We start from the raw sequence: 24,150 nt of genomic DNA, 5'->3' as shown, positions 1-24,150 counted from the left end.
CAAAACAAGCCTCTGTAAATTGAAGAATATTGAAATCATATCAAGCATCTTTTCTGACCACAATGCTATGAGACTAGAAACTACAAGAAAAAAACTGCAAAAGCACAAACAGGTGGAGGCTAAACAATATGCTACTAAATGAACGGATCACTGAAAAAATCAAAGAAGAAATTAAAAAATACCTAGAGACAAATGAAAATGAAAACACAACAATCCAAAATCTATGGGATGCAACAAAAGCAGTTCTAAGAGGGAAGTTTATAGTATTACAAGACCAGAACCAGATGGGTTCACAGGAGAATTCCACCAGACATTTAGAGAAGAGTTAACACCTATCCTTCTTAAACTATTCCAAAAAATTGCAGAGGGAGGAACACTTCTGAACTCATTTTACAAGGCCAGCAGCACCCTGATACCAAAAGCAGACAAAGATATCACAAAAAAAGAAAATTACCGGCCAATATCACTGATGAACATAGATGCAAAAAACCTCAACAAAATATTCAATTCAAACTGAATTGAACAGTACATTAAATGGATCATATACCATGATCAAGTGGGATTTATCCCAGGGATGCAAGGATGTTTCAATGACAAAATTCAGCATCCATTTATGATAAAAACTCTCAACAAAGTGGGTATAGGGGGATATACCTCAACATATTAAAGACTATATATAGTAAGCCCACAGCTAACAGTATACTCAACATACTCCACGATGAAAAGCTGAAGGCATTTCTTCTAAGCTCAGGAACAAGACAAGGATGCCCACGCTGATCACTTTTATTCAACATAGTATTGGAAGCCCTGGCCACAGTAATCAGAGGAGAAAAAGGAATAAAAGGAATCCAAATTGGAAAGAAGTAATTAAAACTGTCACTGTTTGCAGATGACATGATACTATACATAGAAAATCCTCAAGATGCCACCAAAATCTATTAGAACTAATTAATATTAGAACTAATAAATTAATTCAGTAAATTTGCAGAGTATGAAATTAATATATAGAAATCTGTTGCATTTCTGTATATCAACAACAAATTATCAGAAAGAGAAATTACGAAAACAATCGCATTAACTAAACTTTTTCTCCCTAGTATAAACAGTTTGGTTGAGGTATTGATATCTTCCACATGTTCTAGAACATACCTTCATTTATTCCTTCACTAAGAAAGAGAACAATAAATAGCTTAAATGTTTAAATAAATAAACATTCACCCTGGAAATGGAGGAAACAAACTTTATTATGATGATTTGAGATTTTGTGCATGGTAAAGATATACACATGAATCTTGTTTCTCCTATGTTTCAAGACAGAATTAATTTAAAGATTTATTGTAGACTAAAGCATCCAAAATACTGCGGTACGTAGGTAGCTATGAACATACAAACACTTTGATGCACAGCGTTCATTCTTTTCTTCAAATAGGCAGTCAGCATTTTGATTCATAAAAGAACAAATGATGAGAATATATCAGTATCAATGTCAGAGAGCGCAAGACTTAGTGTTCTATGCACAAAACATATGAAACAGACCTATAAAGGTGGAATGTACAAAATTTAAAAAGAAAAAAAAAGCAAGTGAAAACCCCTCATACTCATACATAGGATTGAAAGGCTATAGAATTAAGAATGATATAAAGAATTCTAAGAATACACTCTGTTCATGACAGAACATTCCCATGTCATAAAGCAAAAACATTGAGTTTAAGGCTGTGTTGCTTTCAAAAGTTACTGGAAGTGCTGTACATTCATTGGAACAACATAGCCAATTTATTCATCTGTTTTAGAATATTAATAGCTTTCATACATTCTCCACAAACAGACCACGCAATCACTGCCACACAATTCATCTTCAGAAAGTTTAAGATTAACATCATGATTTGTAGCTTACGGTCATTTAAAACAAAACAAAAAAATTATTTATTTATACCAAATTTTTGATGGGCACTTTGTTTCCTTTATGGCAATGCTAGATTCCTAGTTATCAAAAATATTAAAATAATTGTAAAGTTTAAAACCCTGCAACATTTACAGAATGCAACAGTATTACGACTTTTGATTTTAAGCAAAATTAGACAATGTTTGCAGCAAATAACTTCAATTTTATCCTACCTGGAAATGTCTTATTTTAAAATTATACTAAAAATATTCCTCCTTTTTCAGAAGCTGGTGAATAGGGAGGATAAGATAGAGTCCAAATGTACATAAAGATTTTTCCCATCTGAAGTAATCTGCAGATTACCTGATGCTTATTTGCTATTTTCTCCAATTAACTCAATAGGTATTACCAAAGCATTTATGTGAACCCTTCAGTGTTAAGGATCCATAGACACTTGCTAGCGTACTGCTTTTCCAGTTAACTCCATTAGGACATACCCTGTATATTTAGTAGTAGAATCAAGTGTGTTCTAGTTGCATGGACCTGTTAGTATTTATTTGTTTCAAATCTAGTCAAAGAGTAAATTAAAAGAAGGAAACTTGGGGACTTTAGTTACTAGAGATTAAAGTTTGATCAAGATACTAAGAACCATTTTTTAAAAAATGGTTAACAGTCATAAAGGCTTTTTATTCATGTGTTTCTAGGTGGTGAAGTGACTCTCCACCCACCTCCCTGTGTCCAGCAGGGGAGGTCTGTGTCAGAGATACAGTTACTAATGTCTATAAGCGGGGAGGGAATGCATGGTCACCTACCTTTACATTCTAACTGGCAACATTTTGCCATAAGTGCCCAGGGGAAATCTGAATGGGTAATTTTTCAGTGCTACTTATCGTGAATGTATGACAGGTTCTGTACACTTGACAAAGAGAAATCAAACAATAATGGTAGCCCAGAAAAAAAGTCACTTATTTTACTATCCTTCTCAGTTTACTAGAAACCATTTTTCAAAGAATGTGACAAAGTTTCATTTAAATCTTGTCTATTCGTATCTTAGCAGCAGCACTTTTCCCCCTAAAATATGCTTACTAATACAGTAAATGCACATATGTATCCAAATTTGAAATGTTATCTATACTTTAACATATATGATTACACATATTTTGGGGAAAATGTAGTGTTTCCTGGAGTGCCCATAGCATGTGTTTTAGTAACAGACAGTGGAACAGGTCTGAATCAAAGTATCTCTTCTTTCATTCCAGTTTCATTCCAATATTGACATGTAAAAAAATTAGCTTTGTATTCAATCTACTATCGAGATATCCAGTCTCATATGGTATGATGGCTGGTTAATTTCTAAACTCACAAGTATAATTTAAATGTGCAAAAAAACCTCTTTAAGTAAACTAGTCTTAAGATCAATGGCCTATGACAGAATCTACATAGGAAGCCATTTTTACTTGTGAAAATAAACTGAAATTCATTTAACCAATTTAAAAAGTTTCCTTTTAAACATTCCAGGAGTTATCAAGGGTCTAGCTTATCTTTTATGCAGAATGTTAATAAACGGTAAAATGAAATTCCCTCACTAGAGTGTAAGCTCCAAGGGGGCAGGGATTTTTGTCTGTTTTATCCATTACTTTATCCCCAGTGCCTAGAATAGCCTCTGGCACCCAGTAAGTGCTCATTAAATATGAATGTTTAAATTCAAAGACTTATTTCACTGACGTTAGGAAACAGTGTCTTAGTTTAACATTCTAAAAATGTTATTGATTTAAATAACTTTATCACGGACAGTCTCAATTATTTTGAAAATTCTACCTAACTAAAAAAATACTAAACCTAAATGTAAATCTTCCTGAAAAAAATTTTTTTCAGAGGTTGATTTGGGCATAATAAATTTGATAGATAATTGGAAGATTTCCCTTCTAAATTTAAAAAAGTCCTGTATAAGAGAATGGCTGAATTATAAATTAATAAGCAAGAAACATCACATTCATATAATTATACATGTGGGAAATGTTATAGTACAGTTCTAAGGTGCTTTCAGTGAAAAAGGTCCCAAAGTCATTATTGAAAATGCCAAACATGACATCCTGTTTGGTAGAACTGAGTAGAAAATTAAACAGTGGAAATAGACCACATCTTATTTTACAGTATTAGATTGACTAAATTATTCTCAACATTTTTCAAAATGCATTTATACTTAAAGTTAAATGTAACTCAAGTTCAAGTTTTTTTTCTTTTGACCTGTTTTTTGTTTTGTTTTTGAAAGCACAGAAGGCCATTTTCTGACTTAAAAGTCAGCCGATAACAAGCATTCCTGGAAAATGGCAAAAATTAAATCTGCTTTAGGGCTTGCTCTACTAGGACGGCTTTAAACTGTGCAGTAAGGAATGTGCTGAAGATGCTTCTGTCTTTCAGAGTGCTGCCTATTTCAATACACCGAAGATTCAGCTATATATATCTATATATGATACAGTCTACCCTACCCTAATCATGTATATATAGTCCTTTAATGCCTCTACTAGTCATTAGACAATGATAAATAACCATAACATGCCCTTACCTGTAATGCTTTTGAGATAACACAACTTTGGTAACACTTGTTTCTAAAAGGAAACCATTGATCAATCACATGCCTTTGGTTGACACCATCAGTCCTCCAAAGGGCTGCTTATGGCTCTCTGTCCTAGGATACTGGTGTCCTACTACATGTGCTGACATTTTGCAGGAGGTAAAGCTTTCGCGTTCGTGAAGTGGAAGAGGAGAGACACATGTGAGAATGTGGCACAGAAAATGTGACTGACTTTTTCTTGATTACATTCCAGTGCATTAATCTGGAGTTAATGGGGCCGGTGTAATATGCTTTTCAAAGTATTAGGAATTTCAGGATTTCCTGAAAATGAACTTTGTTTTTTGATACAAGGTGAGCAGGAGAGAGCTGAAAAGAACACATGAAGAAGATCTTCGCTCTAACTCAGAAAGGATGGGAAATTTGCATTGATTTTTTTAAGTGCTAAACTCAAGATGCTTGCTAATCCCAGCTGGGAGGATTTTGCAAGACAGTTTCCGTTTTTCCCAAAGTAACTTATATGTAGCTACTGATAACCAAAAAAATGTCACAAGGGTAATACCTACTGTAAAAGTGAGGTTAGAAGATCCCCTGGGTCTTGTGACCGAGGTTAAATAAAGTATGTAACTATAACAGATTTTGTTTTTGTTTTGTTTTTGGAAGCTCTGCACAAAAGCTACCACTCACAGGATTAACAAATACCTTTACATATTCTAGTTGCTTTTTAATGCTTATTTGATTTGCAAAATTAGTTTAACTACATAAATCCCTGTCCTATAAGCCATAGTTCACAGGTGTAAAACTCTGAAGTTTTTATAGATTCAGTAGAAGAGATTTCTTTTTTTTTTCAACCCTAAATGTGGATTATGGAAATCAGATATGCAGTTTTTAAGGAAATCGTTACATTCAGAAATAACCTTGGAAAGTTCACCGATGATTCCTTCTAGCATGAACAGTCTAGTATAATCTGGTCTTGCGTCGAGAAATCCATTCCAGTTTATAGTGTAAGATCTTTGTAAGGGGGTGTCCAGTTGCCCACTGTTACTGTAAGTACCGATACACCTTGAAACAGTGGTTTCCAGAGTCTGCAACCACCACGTGGCCGTCTGAAGTTAGGGCCAGGCCTTGGGGGCCGTAGAGTGGGTCAGCAGATGTGTTAATGTAGGACAAAAACGATCCACTTCCATCAAAAACCTGTAAATATAAAGTCAGAGTGTAATAGGAAAAGTTACAGTAGTACGATGAAATAGGGGTTAGACAACCCTTGATGTTAATGTTTTTAATATAGAAACACGTGTGCAACCCCCCAGGTTTGTTCAGGTCACTATCACAGAAAACCCCTCCCTCCACTTACCTTGCTCTCCCTCCCCTCACTCTCTATGCCCCACAGTCACTGACAAGGAATGTGCCATTGGCCATAGGATCTCACTTATACTCTTACAGTGGTCACATGTGAGGGGAATGGCCCTGGGTGCTGCCTGAAGAATAAATGATCCTTATTTCTCACTCTAAGCTTTCACTTTTTCCCTTTCCAGCCTCACATCCCTCTTTTATTCCCAATCATAAGAGAGAAAAATCAGCAACTAGACCACAGAAGAATGTCCTGAGTCACAATGTGCAACGAGAAAATAGAAATTACTTTTTTCCTTTTCAGAAAAGAGTAAGTTATATGAAGTCAATGGTTCAACATGTACATTTAGATAGACAGTGGTCTTTTTTGGTCTGTAAGCTTCTGCTATGAGGAAATAAGAGGAACACTCCTCCTTCCCAGGCCCAGGCTGGTTTCTTTCGACCATTCTGGGTGGCCCGTAGGGTGTTTCAAAAGGCAGGTGTGATGAGGGCCACAATATAAACAGCTTAGCATCTGTGGTCCTATACAGAACTGCTCTGTGAACTTCATTCCCTGTCTGCTTCCGGCTTCCCATCAGATATAGACGCCTCTTTAAAATGTAGGAGGTCCACTGGGATAATTAAGCAAGATAAATATACTAGAGAAATTAAAGCATACAGTATTACATTTAAAGTCTCAACCCTTTTCCTGAGAAGTGGATACCTATATCAGATTCAACTGTTCAGCTGCTGTCCTCACAGTAACATCAGAATGCTCCTAGATTTACCCAGAGCACCCTGTGGTCCCAGATGCACTGCACAGACCCACACAGGCGAGGATGAATTGCCCTGTCTGTAAATGCATGTTTAGATACATGCAGGTGACTACACAAGAGACATGGGAGAAAAGAAAAGTGTTTCTTCAGTGAGGACTGAAAAGCTTTGCTCTTAATTTAGAGGAAAATCAAAATTTTGTGTCACGGTCCCCTCTGGTAGTCTGACAAAGACTATAGAGTCCATCTCAAAATAGTGTTTTAATGGGTTTTTTCCAGAATGTAACCAGTTTTATTATTATTTATATCCAATCAAAATGCCAAATGCCATTCAAGATACCATTATTCCTAAAGCATGGAAACATATTTGAATTAATTATTGTTACTCTCTTTTTTGGTTCACTTTTTATTTTGAAATAGTTATAGATTCATAAGAAAGTTGCAAAGATAGTACAGAGAGATTCTGCGTACCCTTCATCCTGTTCCTCCCAATGGTTACATCTTCTATACCTGTAGTACAATATTAAACCCAGCAAACTGACATTGGAATGTGTGTGTATAGTTGTACATTTTATCACAAGTATAGATTAATGTAGCCACTGCAACCAACATACAGAACTATTCCATCATCACAAAGATCTGCCTCATGCTGCCTCTTTATAGTCACACCCACTCCCCTTCTCCCACCATCTCTAACTCTTGCCAACCACTATCTGTTTTCCTTCTCTATAATTTTGTCATTTTTAGAATGTTACCTAAATGGAATCATACAGCATGTGATCTTTTGAAAGTGGCTTTTTTTCACTCAACATGATGCCCTTGACATGCATCTAAGTTGTTGAGGGTATCATCACTCTGTTCCTTTTTACTGCTGAGTATTATTCCATAGTGTGGATATACCAGTTTGTTTAGCCATTAACCTACTGAAAGACATCTCGGTTATTTTCAGTTTTTGGCTATAACAAACAAAGTTTCTATGAACAACAATGTAGAGGTTTTTCTGTGGACCTAAGTTCTCTTTTCTCTGGGATAAATATGCAGGAGTGCAATTACTGAGTTATATGGTAAGTGTATGCTTAATTTTTTAAGAACCTGGCAAACTATTTTCAAGGCTGACTGTCATTTTACATTCACACTAGCAATGTATGAGAAATCTAGTTTTTCTGCATGCTCACCAGCATTTGGTATTATCAATATTTTTAATTTTAGCTATTCTAATAAGTGTGTAGTAATATATCATCATGGTCTTAATCTGCACTTCCCTAATGTCTAGTGATATAGAACATCTTTTCATGTTTATAACCTCTTCAGTGAAACTTCTCTTCATGTCTTTTGCCCATTTTCTAATTGGACTGTTTGGTTCTTTTATGTCGAATTCTGAAAATCATTATATATTCCAGGAATAAGTCCTCTGTCAGATAGTGTGGTTTATAAATATTTTCTACCAGTTTGTTGCTTATCTTTTTATCCTCTTAACAGAGTCTTTCATTGAACAAAAGTTTTTAATTTTGATAAAGTCCAGTTTATTGATTTTGTTTTTTTATGGATCATACTCTCAGTATTATGTCTAAATATTCTTTAGCAAGCCATATGTCCCAAAGATTTTCTCTTAGAATCTTCCAGAAGTTTTACAGTTTTACACTTTTCATTTAAATCTATAATCTTTTTTGAGTTAACTTTTACATAAGATGAGGTTCATTTTCTTTCCTTTATGGAGATCTTAATTGTTCTAGCACCTTTTGTTGAAAAGGTTACCATTCCTCCATTAAATTGCTTTTGTACCTTTGTCAAAAAGTCAGTTGGCTGCACACATGTGGGTCTATTTCTGGATTCTCTATGCTGTTCCCTTGACCCATGTGCCTATCCCTCCATTAATACCACCCAGTCTTGATTACTGCAGCTATAGAATGGCTATATAACAAGTCATGAACTCAGGTAGAGGGATTCTTCTCTCCTTTTTCAAAATTGTTTTAGCTATTCTAGTCCCTTTACTTTTCCACATACATTTTAAAATAATCTTGTCTATATCTACAAGAATTCCTGCTGGGATTTTGCGTTAAACCTGTATGTCAATTTGGGGAGAACAGACTTTTTTCTTGAGTCTTGCAATCCATGAACACAGTATGTCTCTCCACTTATTGAGATCTTCTTTTCTTTTTTTCATTAGCATGTGAGCTTTCAGATACACACACTAGACATGCTTTGTTATTATATCTAGATATTTCCAGGTTTTCAGCAATTTTAAGTGGTATTTTATTTAAAATTTTGGTTTCCATGTGTTCGTTGCTACTATATAGAAATACAATTGAGTTTTGTATGCTGATCTTGTATCCTATGACCCTGCTGAACTCTCTTATTAGTTCTAAGAACTGTTTTGTAGATTCCTTGATATTTTTTTATGTAAACAGTCATGATGTTCTCTCCAAATAGGGAGAGTTTCTTTCTTTCTTTCTAATTTGTAATCTTATTATTTCCCTTTCTTTCCTTATTGTATTGGTTGGAACTTCCAGCACTAATGTTGATTAAGAATGGTGAGAGCAAACATCCTTGCCTTGCTCCTGATCTTAGAGGAAAAGTTTTCATTCTTTCACCATTAAGTATGGTGTTAGCAGTAGGTTTTCATAGACATTCTTTATCAAATTGAGAAAGTTCCTGTATATTCCTAGTTTTCTGAGATTTTTAAATCACGAATAGGTATTGAATCTTATCAAATGGTTTTTTCTGCATAAATTGATATGATCATATTATTTTTATTCCTTGGCCTTTTAACGGGGTGGATTACATTGATTTTTTAAAAAATTCTTCCTTTATTACATTGATTTTTAAATACTGAATCAGCCTTGTGTTCTTGGAAAAAACCCCACTTGGCCGTGGAAAGATTTTCACATATTGTTGAATGCTATTTCCTAACATTTTAAGGAATATTAAAATATTCCTCATCTATATTCATGAGGAATATGGTCTGTACGTTTCTTTTTTGTACTGTCTTAGTCTGATTTTGATATCATGGTATCAGAAGCTGAGTTGGAAAGTGAATTGTAAAGTGTTCCCCTGTCTTCTATTTTCTAGAAGAAACTGAACTGGTGCTAACTCTTCTTTAAATATTTGGTAGAATTCTCCAGTGAAACTTTCTGAGTCTGGAGATTTCCTTTGGGGGAGTTTTTACTAAATTTCCTTAATAGCTGTAGAGCTATTCAAATTATTTACTTTATATTGGGTGAGTTGAGGAGTTTGTACTTTTTGAGAAATTGGTCCATTTCATCTAAGTTGCCAAATTGATGCGTGTAGAGTTGTTCACAGAATTCCTTACTATTTTTTTGATGTCTGCAGGGTCTGTAGTGATACTAGCATTTTCTGTCTTTTTTTCTTTGTCGGTCTTGCTAGAGGTTTGTTAGCTTTACTGATCTTTTCAAAGAATAACTGTTTCATTGATTTCCTCTTGAATGTAAATGATTTCTGATACTACCTTCACTATTTCCTTCCTTCAGCTTGCTTTCAGTTTTTGCTCTTCTTCTTCTAGTTTCTTGAGGTGGGAGCTTGGGTTCTTGATTAGAGACATACTCTCTTTTCTAATGTAAGCATTTAGTGTTATTAGTTTCCCTTGCAGGTAGAATGGTGGTTACCAGAGGGTAGGGATAGGGGAGAAATTGGTCAAAGTGCACAAACTTCCAGTTAGAAGATGAATACGTCCTGGGGATCTAATGCGCAGGGTGCTGATTACAGTGATAATACTGTGTTACGTACTGGAAAGTTGCTAAGAGAGTACATCTAAGTGTTCTTACCACAAAAAAAGAAATGGTAATTATGTGATGTGATTTTGAAATATATAAGTGTATCAAATCAACATGCTGTATACCTTAAACTTATACAATGTTCTATGTCAATTACATCTCAATAGAGCTGGGGGAAAAGAATTCCCTCTTGGCAATGTTTTAGCTGCATTCCACAAACTCTGATATGCAATATTTGCATTTTCATTCAGTCCAATATATTTTTAAATTTTCCTTGAGACCTCCTCTTTGACTCATGGGTTATTTAGCAAAATAATGTTTTTAAATGCATAAGACAAAATACATGGGATTATAAAGGAAAACAATTATATTAAAATAGAGTTATCAAAGTGCTACAGAACTGTGATATAGTAATATGTGTGCTTTTTAAATTAACACATTAAATAACAAGGAACAACGATAGGTCTAATGATGACTGTAATTTTTAAGTAGTGATCAGTATAAATGATAATTTGAGATGTCTACAATTGTAATACGAAAATTTCTGTAATTTCTCTTGGTGACAAAGTTATAGGTATTACTATAAGTACTGTGATTATTGCCTATATTCATAATTAAAGGAAATTATAATTTTCAGTTAGAAGTTAGTAAAAATAATGATGTAATATTTTTGTTCAATGGATCGCTTAAATTCTAGCTACAGACGCTTTTGGGGTGTGTGGGATACACGCTAAGAATCCCTGATTTAGAGGGTTTCACTCCAGTAATATGTTGACTTTTTTCTACTCCACCTTCTTTAGTTTGATTATTTACAGTCTAATTACCTAACCAATGAACAAATGGAAAACATTCCAGTCTGGGGTACAGATGATTCTCCACTTTCAACAAACACCAATCACTCTAAACAAATAAATCCGTATTTTAATCTACCTGGATCCTGCTGTTTCCCCAGTCTGCTACAATGATGTTTCCATTTGAATCCACTGCTACACCCGTTGGAGCATTAAACTGCCCATTTCCTTCTCCATTTGAGCCAAACTTCAACATGAATTCTCCTTCCTGATTAAACACCTGTATGAAATATTTTAAGATTATTTTATTTTAAATTAAAATAGTTAAGCAAACATTATGGCTTTTAAAAATATCTGAGCAGGTTATTTAAGACATTCTTAAAAAAGAGGGGGACGTCTACAAGCTAGACCTCCATTCACTTGTGGTTCCCCAATTTACTGTCTAAATCTGATTTAGCATTTGTTAACCACTTCTTTTTCTAGCTTATATCTGGTTATATTGCTATGTGAAAAGACTTTTGTTATAAATTATAAAATATATACAAACATAAGCTAATACGAGTAAGTAGAGCTGTAATTTCCAACATTATTCTTTCTGCGTTTAAATTAACAGCTAATTTCAAGAACAGGCATTGTACTTCTAACAGGATGGATGATCACTCAAAGTTGAATCAGAAAGTAAGAGCTTTTTGTTAAGCCAGATACTCAGAATTTACTACCATTCTACTAAGTCAGCATAACAAGAAAGGGTGGTAGGCTGGACCACGCATTTATAATAAGGAAAATTCATCGAGTGAGTGAGTGCATGTGTGCGTGTATGTGTGTGTGATGGCAGCAGGTGAGGAATAAGTAAAGGGCTTTTTAAAATAGATTTTCTCAGAATATATTTTAGTTAGAATAGAGAGTTTATACGACCCAAAGGCTTTGATGAATAGAGCCCATGAGAGAGGGAGGATGACAGAAGTTGGGGCTAAACAGAACTCTTAAGAACTCTCAAATTCTCTAATATCTGATATGGTCAAGCACTGGGCTGTTGTAGTTAATTAAATATTCTTATTAATGGAGTGTTACTGTATATGTATCAACTGCAGATTACTCAGATTACTAATCTTGAGAGAATTAAAATTTTAATATGTGTTTAATGATAAGACTATAGTAAGTATGATTTTATCTCGATGATTCCAGTGATACTTTGAAACGTCAGGAATTATTTTAAGCTTCCATTATCATGCAACACGTGTAGAAGTACTCATTAACGAATCAGAAAGTGTTACATACAAGGCGCCCATGAGGATAAGGTTCCTAAAATATGGACCTGAGAGAGGTCACTATATCTGAGCACAGATCTAATCTGAAGATGATCTCAGGACCTTTTAGAGATTCTCCTATTGCCATCTCTGTGGTTATAAAAGATTAAAATGATGCTATTTCTTTTAGGTTTTTTTTGTCTTTTTGTTTTTGGTTTTTGGGGTTTTTTCCACCGCACCACACAGCATGCGGGATCTTAGTTTCCTGACCAGGGATCGAACCCAAATGCCCTGCAGCAGAAGCGTGGAGTCTTAACCACTGGACCACCAGGGAAGTCCCTCTTTTAGTTTCTTATGATGGGAAAGTGAGACACTTCCATCTCTAAAGCCTAAACTTTCTTTAAGGTAAAAAAAAGTCATGACCACTTCCTGAATTAATTACATACTTGCCAAGTAAGTAAGCTACCTCTTTGATTCTTTGGAAAGGACAGAGACAGGAGCCAGCTTTTCCTAAGATATCATTTAAAATCTTTCCTGACTCTTTTTATCTCCTTCACATAAACATTCTAGTTTTAAAGACCAAAAGGAGTGTTTATATGCCGGCGAGGACACGACTCATTATTCTCTGATCTTTCCCTTATTAAGTTGTACGGGGGAGGGATAAATTAGGAGTTTGGAATTAATATATACACACTACTATAAACAAAATAGACAATCGACAAGGACCTACTCTATAGCACAGGGAACTCTACTAAATATTCTGTAATAACCTAAGTGGGAAAAGAATCTGAAAAAGAATAGATATATATATACATACATGTATAACCAAATCAGTTTGTTGTATACCTGAAAACACAACGTTGTAAATCAACTGTACTCCAATACAAAATAAATATGAAAAAAGAAGTTGTACAAATAATTTTTTTGTTTGTGTTTATCTTTCTGAGTTAGTATGTTTTCCTTGGGGTAATTCAAACAGCTTACGTGCTTCTGCTCCATTTTGAAATAATGGAGAAGGCCAAATTTAGTCTTAACTGTTTTGCAATGAGAAAAAGGTATAAAGTGAAGGTAGCTAAAGAACTAACTAGCCCACTCATTAGCCCTGACCTATAGGTCTGGTTTTTACATTTACCAACAGAGAAGTGACTTGAATACTAGAACTCTTGTTAACTGCCCTGTGTTATATAGGAAACAAAAGCCCAACTATTCCATAAAAGCTATATGGCAACAACTGTCAAAGAAAAGAGAAAAAACAAAATGACTGTTTTTTTTTCCCTCTAAATAAGAGGAAAATTGAGTTTAAATAACTAAATTACCTCTACACTACTGAAAACTTAAAGTGTTTTCATAATCTTAATAATGATGTCACATATTTTCTATTTTTCCCATCTAAAAATGTCATTCCATTATTTATAAATTATTCAGATGAAAACATATTAAGAGGCAGAAGTATGAGCTGAAATCTTTTTTATAGCTTTGCTTTTTGATAACAAATTTTTATAGCAAGTTTTTGTAAGTCAGACGATAATCCTTTTCTGATTTCAAAATTCTGCTCACCTCAATACCACCTCCACTTGGAAGTCTTCCCTGACGATCTTAGCAATGGACATGTATTTTCTTCTGGATATCTACAGAACTTTATATGTACCTATTTTTTAAAAGTCATTCATTGCTCCTGCCTTGCAGTCTGGTCACTCACATATGTTTTATTTCCTCCTCCAGCACCTGTCAGGGCTGGTAAACAGGAGCCCTCCCACTTACCAACACTAGTTGGTTCAGAGAGCTGCCTGGGGCGTGGGGACGGGGAAGGCTCGGAGGCCACAGGTGTGCTTAGTAGAAAAGAGCAACCTGATTAACGTCACTGTCTTCTAGTGGGGGTGGGCAGCACCTATGCCAGGCTTTGCTGGCCTTTGACACTGTTAAGATCTATATGCATTTTCTTCTCGTTGAATGCGCTACAGTTAAATGAAGGATTCCTCTATAAAGAGAGTGAAGGGCAGGAAGCGTAATAATAGTCAAGTTATCCTTTTATAGTTATGCTCATCACACAGGACTGTTACAGCCCCCTGGGAGGACCCTCACAAGCCCAGGCCCTGCTGCGTCTTTGCTCTCTGTTTCTCCCCTCCTCCAAAGATTTTCCCACTGTCCTCTTCCTTTTACCAAGGCTGGGCATTGAGGGAGGTGGGGGAGATGGGGATGGACCCCCACCACTATGGTAGCAACTCTGGAGAGACTACACAGCAGGAAGCAGCCTTACAAGTAAGCAGCAGCGGGCACCATTTCCTCTCATCCTGCCCCGTCACCATGGCCCACTGTGCTCTCCTCTTTGCACAGGGACTTGACACCCATCTCAAAAGCTCAAGGCCTTTCCATTTACTCAGGTTAAAAGTACCTTCTTCCAGGAAGAGCTGGGGAAACGAAGCAGTGAAGAGAGAGTACCTTAGGGCGTTAAAATCCTATCCCCATCTAGCTATTCTAGCTGTCAACAATGGCAAATTGTTTTTAGAGTTTGGTTGCTCAATGGTTGTCTCTAAGTGCAAACTTTAGTCATTGGCCTACCACCTCTGCTGTTTTCTTATCCTCCCTCACATTTGAAATGCCTCACTTTAAAAAATTTAAATGAATTTCCTTACAAGGAAAGCTTTATATCACTTCTATAAGTGCAAACCAATATGACTTGATGTAAACAGAAGGTAACTCTAAAAATATATACACAACTCTTAAAAGAAAAATGTCTTCCAGTGCACTGCCCAGGACCACCTGGCCTCCCCTTCAATGGAACACACATCACACTTTGAGAAGCTTGGTCTAGAATGTTATTAACCATTTTCTCTTTTCAGTAAGTGAGACATTGGTTTTCAATCACTTTAGTATTTCCTGGTTTGCTCATAATAAAGGTCAAATCTCTCTTCTCTCCTCTACCTAGTAAGAAAGATGTACTACTCTATTTGGGAGAGGGGGTGAGAGTTGTTTTCTCAGGAACACCAAGCGTGTGAAAGGATTCTAAGATGTATGAAATACACTACATGAATGCATGCCAGGGCTATTTCCCTCCCCACATCTGTTGCTGTAGCAGAGTCCTGATATCTAATTTTGTTTGAAAGGTCTTATAATGCAGAAAATTGAAAAAAGTGATCCATTTTAATTTACTGAATAGCCATGAAACGTTAAGCTTCAGAAAGTTCTGCCTCTCTAAGTTCAAGCAATTGCTTTTTTGAATTTCATTTTCAAGTTATCTCCATTTACACCAGTTTCAAATTAAGAAACTTATTGCCACCATATTTTGTTCACTTTTCTGACTCGCCAAAGTCTGTATGTCCAAATTAAAACCCGCATCTTTAAGGAGAAACAAAAATCTACTCTTTTCGGCTACCTCCCCTAGGTTCTGTGTGTATATATGAGTGTTATGTTTTCTCCCAGACTGAGTCCTCAATAAAAGCAGTTAAAAGTTAACAACAATTGATGTGTTTATGGTACCTTGACAGAATGATTATGGAAATCTGTAACAATAATCTCATTATTGCTATTTACAGCTGCGAAATGGGGACCTGAAATAAAGATAGGAAAAAATATGTGATGACCATAACAACTAAAATGATTACAACAACACAGTAGTTACGAAACTTCATATATTAACTTAGTTATTTAAGAAAGAACAAAGAATCGTAAACTCAGTCCTTGAAAGGTCATTCAGCCTGACCTCTGGCTCCAGATAACATGAATTCGATAGCATTCTACACTTGTGACTGTCTACTCTGCCTTCTTCCAGATCAAGCTAAGAGTTCCAGCAGCCCTCATGAAGTGGAATGAACAATAAGCAACAGGATTCATTCTCCGCACCACCATCTGAAAGTCACATCTGCCAGCTTCCCTGATAGTCACATAGGACCCTCAGCTCTCACCGAGGAGAGACATGGTAACTCTTAGCACCAATATGTAACATTTTTTTCAAGTAGAGCAGAAACCCACACTTTATAATTTTGGGTGACATTCAGAACCTGGCAGAACTGGAGACAAAGCATAAAAGAAAGGTTATGCAAATTAACGTGAATTGCCAAAAGCATCCTTTCCAAAAGAAAATTAATCAACTGTTTTCAGCCTCTTCTTGCAGATGTAAAAAAGGAAGTGATTGCAAAGTGGCACACCAGAAAAAGAAGGAAAGAGACTGCCCTTCCTGTGCTTAGCAAATATTCTAAACTCCTGCTCTCTTATAATCACCTAGACAGGTGAAAAGTACTCTCATTCAGAAGCTCTTTAAATAAAGCTAGGTGGAACCAGGAGGTTCTCCATGGTTCCTCAAACATTTTTATTTAAAAAATATTTTATTAAAGCTTATATTTTATTTAATGTTAATATTCGAAGGTTAGACTTCTGAGTTGTAAACTGCCACCAATAAAAGCCACACATGGGCTGCAGTTGAACTTACTGTGGGCGGAGTCATTGAGCAGCATCTAACCATGCTTTCGCTTAGTTTCCATCCCCAGTATCTTTCCCAAAGCCAGCAAAAACTCTGGGGATGAGGCGTCTTCAACATGCTCCAACATCATGCAAATGTGAGCAGAAGAGGCATAAAAAAGGGGGTTTACATATTACCATCGAGTGTACCTGCAAACTGCCTGTCCCCATTTCCTCGGCTACCAAACCTGGTGACTATTTTCCCGTTTGGCTGGAAGATAAACACGCAGCACGCCTTGTTATCCACCACGATGATGTGCCCATTGCGGTCCACAGAAACTCCTTTGGGCCCCATCAACTTTCCTGATCCGATTTTTGTCTGTTAGAAACAAGTGCAGAAATGAAGTTGAAAGCACTACAGAACATGAAGACAGACACTGGTGTCAGCAAACATTTACTTGACTGTTCAAACAGAGGTGCACAGTGCCACAATGAGTGTCTGTCTTGGAAAACTGTCTTTGTCACAGCCATTATCTGTTACCTATATTTATAGGAAATCATTTTTTTAAGGAATCACTACCAAAAATGTTCTAGAATCTCCTTAACTAGGGCCATAGTTCCCTTGTAAAGAGGCAGTGTGGTATAGCAAGAAATCACCGGGTGAGGAGTAGGAAGACGTCCCACACCTGTCACTTGCTTCAGACACACCTGATATAGCACAAATGGATTTAATTTCCTTAAGATTCAGATTCCTTATATATTAAAAATGTCAAAAAATGACTTCAGTCACTTCCATCGATATTTCTGGAATATGTATTAAGTAAAATAAAGTAGGTAAAGTGTTTAGTGTAGAGCATAGCACATGTTAAGCAGTCATTAAAGGGAAGGAGTCACTGTCATTATTATATGGCGTAATTAATATCGAAATTGCGAGGCATCTGCCATTGAACTTTACTACAATTAAGTTCCACACGGGTGGGAATCATGTCTGTTTTATCCAGCACTGTGTACTCAGAGCCTAGCACACTTCTTGGTGCCTAACAGGTACTCAACAAATATTTGTAACTTCCAAAGTCTAGCATTGTTACAGGGTAATAATGATGATTGGTTCCAGTTTTCACAGTATTTTCAAATGACAGAAAAGCATTAGATTTCTATTAAACATATACCATATGCATTTAAAATCTTACTCATTTTTCTGACTAGACTATAGTATGTATATAAATGTCTGTTGCAAGATACATGTCTTATACCTTTACTTTTCTACCTCCATTTTCTAGAGTATTTATAAAGTAGTACTTTACTCATTCACCCATTTATTCACTAATTCTACAAACACTGATAGAGCACCCACTACATGGCACCTGGTAGACAAAGATGAGTTAGACACAGCGCCTACCCTCAACAACATCTCAGTTGCACTGTCTACCGTGACGTTTTTAAAGTGACTGGTGTCAAATGTTCAATTTGGTAGATTTGGGAGAATTCAGTAGGCTATCTCAGAAGCCATGTGGAACAACGACCTGATGAGACAGGTCAAGGAAGGAGAAGGAGCAGCCAAGGCGAGGGAGCGGTGGGCAAGAGGGACTGGGAGGTGGCAGGGACGGCAAGAACCGCAGTCCTCCCCGGCACCAGGATGGAAAAGGTCAGGGCGAAGCAGATCTCTCTGTGCTTTTATGAAGGACCTTCAGATATGTTACTGAACAAAGCAAGGTACAGAAGTAGTCTGAGCCCATCTGTATTAAAGATGTGTTTGTATGTATACATATTCCTGGAAGAGAAAGTAAGAAACCAAATAGTGTTTATATCTCCCAAAGTGATATTAGTGATGATAGGAAAAACTCTTATTTTATACTTCTCTGTAGGCCTATTTGAAAAATCTATTTGCATTGTTACTTTTTAACTTAAAAATTTAAACCCTAAAGAAATTACATTCTCAAAGGTTCTGTTTTAGTCCCCTTATTTTCCCTCTCTCTGTTAATGCTGTCTGATAGGAATGTAATATAAGCTACATATGTAACTTAAAGTTTGCTAGTAGCCACATCAAAAAAAGAAAAACAGGGAAAATTCATTTTAGTTATATATTTATTTAACCCAATATAACCAAAAGGTACCATTTCAATATGTAGTCAATATAAAAATTATTAATGAGCTATTTTACATTCTTTTTGGGGGACTAAGTCTTTGAAATCCAGTGTGTATTTTACACTCATGGCACATCTCAATTCAGACCAGCCCCCTTTCAAGAACTCAGTATCCACATGTGGCTTGTGGCTACCATATTGGACAGTGCAACTCTACACACTTCTAAAATCTCATTTATACTATGGCATCAACTTTCACCTCCATGTGTAAGATTCTCAAATCCATATCTTTAGTCATGGCCTATTTTACAGGTTATCACCTCAAACTCAACCAATGTCAAACCAAAAAACCAAAAAAAAGATAAAAAAGAAACTCCAAACTAGCACCTCCTGATTTCCTAATTACTTTTATGACACCACAGTTAGTCCAGTCGACCAGGATCAAAATTTCAGAGCAAGATTCATCCTTTCTTTCACCAGTTTGAACCTCAGTTTCCTCATCTATAAACTGGCAGCTATGCTATTTACCTCCTGGGTCGTGCAGATTCTGAAGGATGAAGGAGACTGTCAAGCACGATCTCCTTCTCTCCCACCCTATCCAGCTGACATTATACTTGACTGGCAGGATTATCTTCTTTCCCCCAAACACATGAAGATACGTGCAGAGAGAGTATGGGGAGAGGGATGGGGACCTTTCCACAGTGGAGGTTCAGACTTTGTAGGATCTTGTAAGTTTATAAATGACTGAGATTCAGATTTGATCTCTTTAGAATAAAGAGGTACATTTACTTAGGAAGGAAACACTGGCATTCTTGCAAGGGAATCTGTTGGTTAATTTAATTCTGATTTTGCGATCTAGCCCAAAGATCAGAGACTATAACATAATAGCTTGCAAAAAATATTATATACTTTCTTTCATGTCAGATGGTAGATATGTCAGTAGAGATCAAAAGGAAGAGAGGAAACTCTTGAGTATTAACAAGAATATTATCACTACCTAATATTATGAACAGTGTTTGTTACTTAGAATGACTCAGCCATGTAATACCAAGTGGATGATAACTATGTAGCATAAAAACAGAAAATAAGGGGCCAGTGCCATTCTATTATATAATGAGAACTAGTGCACGTCTAAAAGAAGAAACTTAAATGTTGAACCAAAACCTCTTTTCCTTCCATTTCCTTTCATCACTCCCCCTTTAGCTGCACTAGATTCTACCAAGTGGAATAAGACAATGTGTCCTGACAATGTGTCCGCCATCTTAAACAGAACAATAAGCAAGGATATTTTAGACCCTGGCTTTGGAAAAGTTAAATGAAAGTATTTAACTCAACAAATAGGTCCTTAAATTGAAGAGGGAAGAGATGAGATATTTTAGAATATGTGGTGGCCAGGGGTCTCTGTATCTGTTCTGGGGTCACAAAAGTTTCCTAGATGGAGGGAAGATGGAAAGGAAAAAATTCGAGGCAGAGAGGAATTAAAATCAGGGCTAAGAAGTTGGTGAGTAAAAGAAAGAAAAGCAGATAAAAAATTATATCCCTAGAACTACTAGGAATAAATACAGAGAATCCACATTTGTGTTAAAAGTTTGTCTTTCTGAGCACCTGTTTAATTTTACTGAATTCCACTGAAGAAGAAAATAAGTCTCTCTCTGTTTATGGTCATAGTCATCAGACTTGGAGGAAATCCCATTAAACTACAAAAGTGTTTTCACTTGCTATCCTTTTACCCTTTGGGTTTTGATCAGTATCTATTAAAAAAAGGGAATATGATGAAACTACACCATATCCATTCCCCCAATCCTCTAGGGGGCATGAGTGTTCTTTCGTGTTTATTCCAATTGTTACCAACAGTATTCCAACTATCAGAATCCAGTTCTTCCAAGAAGAAAGCCTATTACATTTAGAACACTGAACCACTGAATGAAAAATGCTTAATTTAGGAAACCCTTCTCTCTTAAATATAAAACCTTTGTTTCAATTTAATGTATTAGATACAAAATATTTCAATAAAATAGATATAAAACTGTTTCAATAACTATTTTAGTGTTAGTTTCTAAATTTGAAAAGACAGGTCATAGTTTTGCTAGGGTATGAAACCAGAACAAATGAGTTGTCTCCAAACTAAAAGGGTATTTTCAAGAGGTCGCTTAAGAGTGTTCATTCTATTGATGTTAAACCTGTCATATTTGCGTATGTCTTACCACAAATACAATTATGAAAACAGAAAAGAAGGGGAGGAAGTTAGAAATGCAGAAAGGCAAAAGAACTTTCTGTGTATATGGCCATCATACAGAGTCATCAAATCTCTAGTGGGACAAAACAAATCAATGACAATTGAAGATTCTTGTGCAATACGGTAGAATTAGAGATGACAGCTTTTATTCTCCTAGATTGAAAACATGCTGCCCCATGCAAAACAGAGGCTCCAACCTGAGGGTGAATAATTACATAAGTAACTTCTTTTAATAAAAATGATGAGGTGACTGTGGTGATCCAATGACTTTAAAAAGGAAAATATAAATTCCTCCAATAAGAGACTAATGAGTGAACATCATGTATCTTCTGGATTCCAGAATCGATTATGAAGAGCATCATCTCTGTAAGTTTGGACAAAGAAGGAGTGACTACCAGGAGGTGGTATGAGGTCATGAAGCCAAAATCACAGCTGATCAAACAGACGTCATGTTTTGGGCAGGGTCATTAGAGGCACTGGAAAAGAACTCTTCTTCGATGCCTATTTCATACAAGGCACATATACAATCCAGAAATAAAATCTCATGTAACCCTTACCCAAATCCTATAAGACAGATTTTTTAAATCCAAATTTGAAATATGAGGCTATCGAGGCTCAAGGAAGTCATATAATTTGCCAAAGGCCAAACAGTTAATAAACCGTAGAGCTGGGATTCCAACAGTTTGATCTGAGTTAAAGCTGATGTTGTCAACAGAAAGAGAAGCCTGGACGGGGGAATGTGGAAGGCATAGTGAACATGGCCTTCAAAATACCTGTGACAAAGTGTTTCATAATCTTCTTGTGAACAAATGTAGAAAATGGGCTGGATGACAATATTCTTTGATGACACCTTAGAAGAGAGATTTCTGTTGTCATCAAAGGGCTCTCTACTCTTCAGTGACTGACGGGATGAAGAAACAGAGGATGATGCTGGGAGTAACAGCAAGTGCAGCAAATGATGGGATCCCTCCAAGTGTAGCTCACTCACATTTTTTCCATGAAGCTGGCCCCCGTTTTCTTTTCCCTCCAATTCCTATATCATATACTATAACACTATGGTTCTAGATTGTACCAAACAATTTATGATTGCTTAAAGGCTGACATGAATTGTTTTCTGTTATCTCTTGTGTATTTGTATTTTTTCCTCAAAAGGCTTCTACAGTTTTAAAAGGTAGGGACAATGTCTTATTAATTCTGTTTCTCCCATATCATCTATCACAGAAAGTACTGATAGATAGGAACTGAGAAAGTAGAAGGAACTTCATAAATGACAACTTGTAGGCTAATTTGGGAAATATAAATTGCCTCTTAATAACCTTTTCTAAAGGTTGTTGTTTTTCATTGAATTGAGGTAAACCTGACGGTATTAAAAAAAAAAAAAAAAAAGCATTATCCATGACATTTTCCACAGAACTAAAACAAATAGTCCAAAACTTTATATGGAACCATAAAAGACCCAGAATTGCCAAAGCAATCCTGCGGAAAAAAACAAAGCAGGATGCATAACTCTCCCAGACTTCAGACAATACTACAAAGCTACAGTAATCAAGACAGTGTGGTACTGGTACAAAAACAGACATATGGATCAATGGAACAGAATAGAGAGCCCAGATATAAACCCACACACCTACAGTCAATTAATCTTCAACAAAGGAGGCAAGAGTATAAAATGGGAAAAAGTCTCTTCAGCAAGTGGTGCTGGGAAAGTTGGACAGTCACATGTAAGTCAATGAAGTTGGAACACACCCTCACACCATACACAAAAATAAACTCAAAATGGCTTAAAGACTTAAATGTAAGACATGACACCATAAAACTCCTAGAAGAGAGCACAGGCAAAACATTCTCTGACATAAATCGTGCCAATGTTTTCTTAGGTCAGTCTCCCAAGGCAATAGAAATAAAAACAGAAATAAACAAATGGGACCTAATCAAACTTACAAGCTGTTTGCACAGCAAAGGAAACTATAAAAAAAAATAAAAAACCCACAAAAAAACCAAAAAGACAACCTACAGAATGGGAGAAAATATCAATATTTGCAAATGATGTGACTGACAAGGGCTTAATCTCCAAAATATACAAACAACTCATACAACTCAACAACAAAAAAACAAACAACCCAATAAAAAAATGCACAGAAGAACTTAATAGACATTTCTCCAAAGAAGACATACACATGGCCAGTAGGCACATGAAAAGACGCTCAACATCACTAATTATTAGAGAAATGCAAATCAAAACTGCAATGAGGTACCACCTCACACTGGTCAGAACGGCCATCATTAAAAAGTCTACAAATAACAAATGCTGGAGAGGGTGTGGAGAAAAAGGAACCCTCCTACACTTTTGGTGGGAATGTAAATTGGTGCAGCCACTATGGAAAACAGTATGGAGGTTCCTCAGAAAACTAAAAATAGAACTACCATATGATCCTGCAATCCCACTCCTGGGCATATACCCGGACAAAACTATAATTCAAAAAGACACATGCACCCCTATGTTCATACCAGCACTACTCACAATAGCCAAGACATGGAAACAAACTAAATGTCCATCGACAGATGAATGGATAAAGAAGATGTGGTACATATATACAATAAAATACCACTCAGCCATTAAAAAGAACAAAATAATGCCATCTGCAGCAACATGGACGTAACTAGAGATTATCATACTAAGTGAAGTAATTCAGAAAGAGAAAGACAAATACCATGTATCACTTATATATGGAATCTGAAATATGGCACAAATGAACCTATCTATGAAACAGAAACAGACTCACAGACATAGAGAACAGACTTGCGGTTGCCAAGAAGGAGCGGGGGAGGGAGAGGGATGTACTGGGAGCTTGGAGTTAGTAGATGCAAACTGTTACATTTAGAATGGATAAACAACAAGGTCTTACTGTATAGCACAGGGAACTATATCTAATCCCCTGGGATAAATTATAATGGAAAAGAATATTTTAAAAAATGTATAAAAGAAAGCAACTGAGCAAACTAATTGCTTTATAAAATGAAGCCACATTTAGGTTATACATGAGTAGATTTATGACAATGTCATTGTGACTCTCACTTCATTAAACTTAGATGTAATGAAGTCAAGATGT

At 36.0% G+C, this 24,150-nt stretch overlaps 2 protein-coding genes across 19 annotated transcripts in view; one reads left to right on the top strand and one right to left on the bottom strand.

Annotated features, from left to right (window-relative positions):
* TIGD4 (tigger transposable element derived 4) overlaps positions 1-24,150 on the top strand; it is an 827,821-nt gene that overhangs the window by 291,903 nt on the left and 511,768 nt on the right. The window lies entirely within an intron of this gene.
* TRIM2 (tripartite motif containing 2) overlaps positions 1-24,150 on the bottom strand; it is a 192,666-nt gene that overhangs the window by 90,105 nt on the left and 78,411 nt on the right. For 2 of the 18 annotated variants that reach the window (XM_082463506.1, XM_082463523.1), the window contains 4 exons: positions 16,931-17,099; positions 15,803-15,873; positions 11,218-11,358; positions 1,227-5,648 (listed from right to left, as the gene is read on the bottom strand). The exons of 11 other annotated variants lie outside the window; for them this stretch is intronic. In XM_082463506.1, the coding sequence (XP_082319632.1) occupies positions 5,496-5,648; positions 11,218-11,358; positions 15,803-15,873; positions 16,931-17,099 (534 nt within the window). In that variant the 3' untranslated portion in view covers positions 1,227-5,495. 5 more of the 18 variants (XM_082463511.1, XM_082463509.1, XR_014264149.1 and 2 more) reach the window with 4 other exon arrangements.

The sequence above is a fragment of the Balaenoptera physalus genome (genome assembly GCF_965194825.1).
Source record: "Balaenoptera physalus genome assembly, chromosome: 5".
Classification (NCBI taxonomy): domain Eukaryota; kingdom Metazoa; phylum Chordata; class Mammalia; order Artiodactyla; family Balaenopteridae; genus Balaenoptera; species Balaenoptera physalus.
Note: the sequence above shows the minus strand (reverse complement) of the source record. Positions and strands in the feature narration are given on the sequence as shown.